The sequence below is a fragment of the Mus caroli genome, chromosome 5 (genome assembly GCF_900094665.2).
Source record: "Mus caroli chromosome 5, CAROLI_EIJ_v1.1, whole genome shotgun sequence".
NCBI classification, from domain to species: Eukaryota; Metazoa; Chordata; class Mammalia; order Rodentia; family Muridae; genus Mus; species Mus caroli.
Genome location: NC_034574.1, coordinates 136,939,345 through 136,941,182, shown reverse-complemented (window position 1 = coordinate 136,941,182; position 1,838 = coordinate 136,939,345). Strand labels below are relative to the sequence as shown.

Genomic DNA, 1,838 nt, shown 5'->3' with positions numbered 1-1,838 from the left:
CTCAGCAGGAAAGAGCTCTTAACTCTACAAGCATGAAGACCTGAGTTCAAATCCCCAGATTCCCACATTAAGTCAGACATGTGGGGGCTGGAGAGATGGCTCAGCGGTTAAGAGCACTGACTGCTTTTCTGAAGGTCCTGGGTTCAATTCCCGGCAACCACATGATGGCTCACAACCATCTGTAATGAGTTCTGGCGCCCTCTTCTGGAGTGTCTGAAGACAGCTACAGTGTACTTACATAAAATTAATAAATAAATCTATATTAAAAAAAAAAAAGTCAGACATGTTCCTGCACTTGCTTCTAGTCACAGCCCTGGGAAGAGCAGAGACAGGAGGATTGTTGTGGTGGTTTGAATGAGATATCTTCATAGCCTTGGGCATTTAGATACTTGGTCTCCAGCTGGTGGCACCATCTGGGAGGCCTTGCTGAGGGAACTACATCCCTGTGGGCAGGCTATAGAGGTTTCCAAGACTCAATTTCCCAGTTCACTGAGTCTACCTCTTTCTTGGGCTTTGAGATGTGAGCTCTCGCTGTTCCTGCTGCCCTGGCTACTGCCTGTTGGTTGAGATGACTTATCACAGCAATAGAAAGTAACCAATCAGATCACCACGGCCTGCTGGCCGATAGCCTTACCCCAGAGAATGATGGAGTGGGTCACCCAAAGTCCCCTTGCCTCTGTGGATGACAGACACATTTGCATATACTACACACACACACACTCACACACACACACACACACACACACACACACACACAAGGGGGTCATGATAAAGGTTCAGAGAAACCACCCAGGGCCCCACTACTCTGCTACAAAAAGACAACAAACAAACAAAGAAAGAATCCAACTGCTTTTCCTGTCTCTTCTCAGGCCTTCTGAGGCTCATCCCAGGGCCTCTTACCTGCTTCCTGCACCGTGGAGGCCATGGCTAGTCCCCGTAAGACGCCCAGAAGTGGCCAGAGAGAGCCTGAGGTTGGGCCAGGAAGAGCCCCTTTATGGTCCAGCAGCAGCAGACAGGCAGCAGCCGACATGAAGCAGTGACCCAAAAGGCCATTGAGGAAGAGTCATATCACTAAGAATGTGGGGGAGGCCAGCCAGGGCCTCGAAGGGAACAGAATGTAGCCTCACAATCCTGCTCTGTGCCAGGGTTCTTAGGTTCTGAGCCTAAGGCTCTGCTCTGTAGGAGGTGACACCAGCTCAAATATTTCATCCCACTGCCAAGAGATGTGATATAACACATGGTCCAGGAAAGAGGACCGTGGAGCCGCCATGGGAAGATAGAATGCCACAAGGCAGTGAACACACAGTCTAGTGGCAGACTTTTGCCCCAGATCTTAGAAAGGTCAGAGGGAAACGCAAGAACCTCTGTTTTATCCACAAGTAGGCAGAAACAGCTCCAGGTTCCGTGAAATAAATAAGTATCAAAATGGTAGATAATCATTTCATGAGGCTGAGCAAGGTGGAGCCTACCTGTAACTACAGCACTCGGGAGGCAGAAGGAGAAAGGTTGTAGACTAGCTAAGGCTCTATGAAGAAACTATCTCAGAATAAATAAACATACAAACACATACACTCACACACACATTCTCACACATACACTCCACATACTACACACATATACTGTCACACTCAAACATCACTCACACTCACACACACACACATACTCATGCACATACACTCACACTCTCTCACATACTACACACACATATCCTCACAACACATATACCACCCCCCACAGGACACTTCACATACTACACACACATAAACTCACATACACATATACTCACACACCTATATACATACATACACACACACACACACTCACACACACACACATTC

At 47.7% G+C, this 1,838-nt stretch overlaps 1 protein-coding gene across 1 annotated transcript in view; it reads right to left on the bottom strand.

Annotated features, from left to right (window-relative positions):
- Bri3 (brain protein I3) overlaps positions 1–1,086 on the bottom strand; it is a 20,785-nt gene extending 19,699 nt beyond the window's left edge. Inside the window, exon 1 of the mRNA XM_021162999.2 lies at positions 901–1,086. Coding sequence (XP_021018658.1) covers positions 901–1,030 — 130 coding nt within the window. The 5' untranslated portion in view covers positions 1,031–1,086. The remainder of the gene's footprint in view (positions 1–900) is intronic.
- Positions 1,087–1,838: the final 752 nt, after the last annotated feature.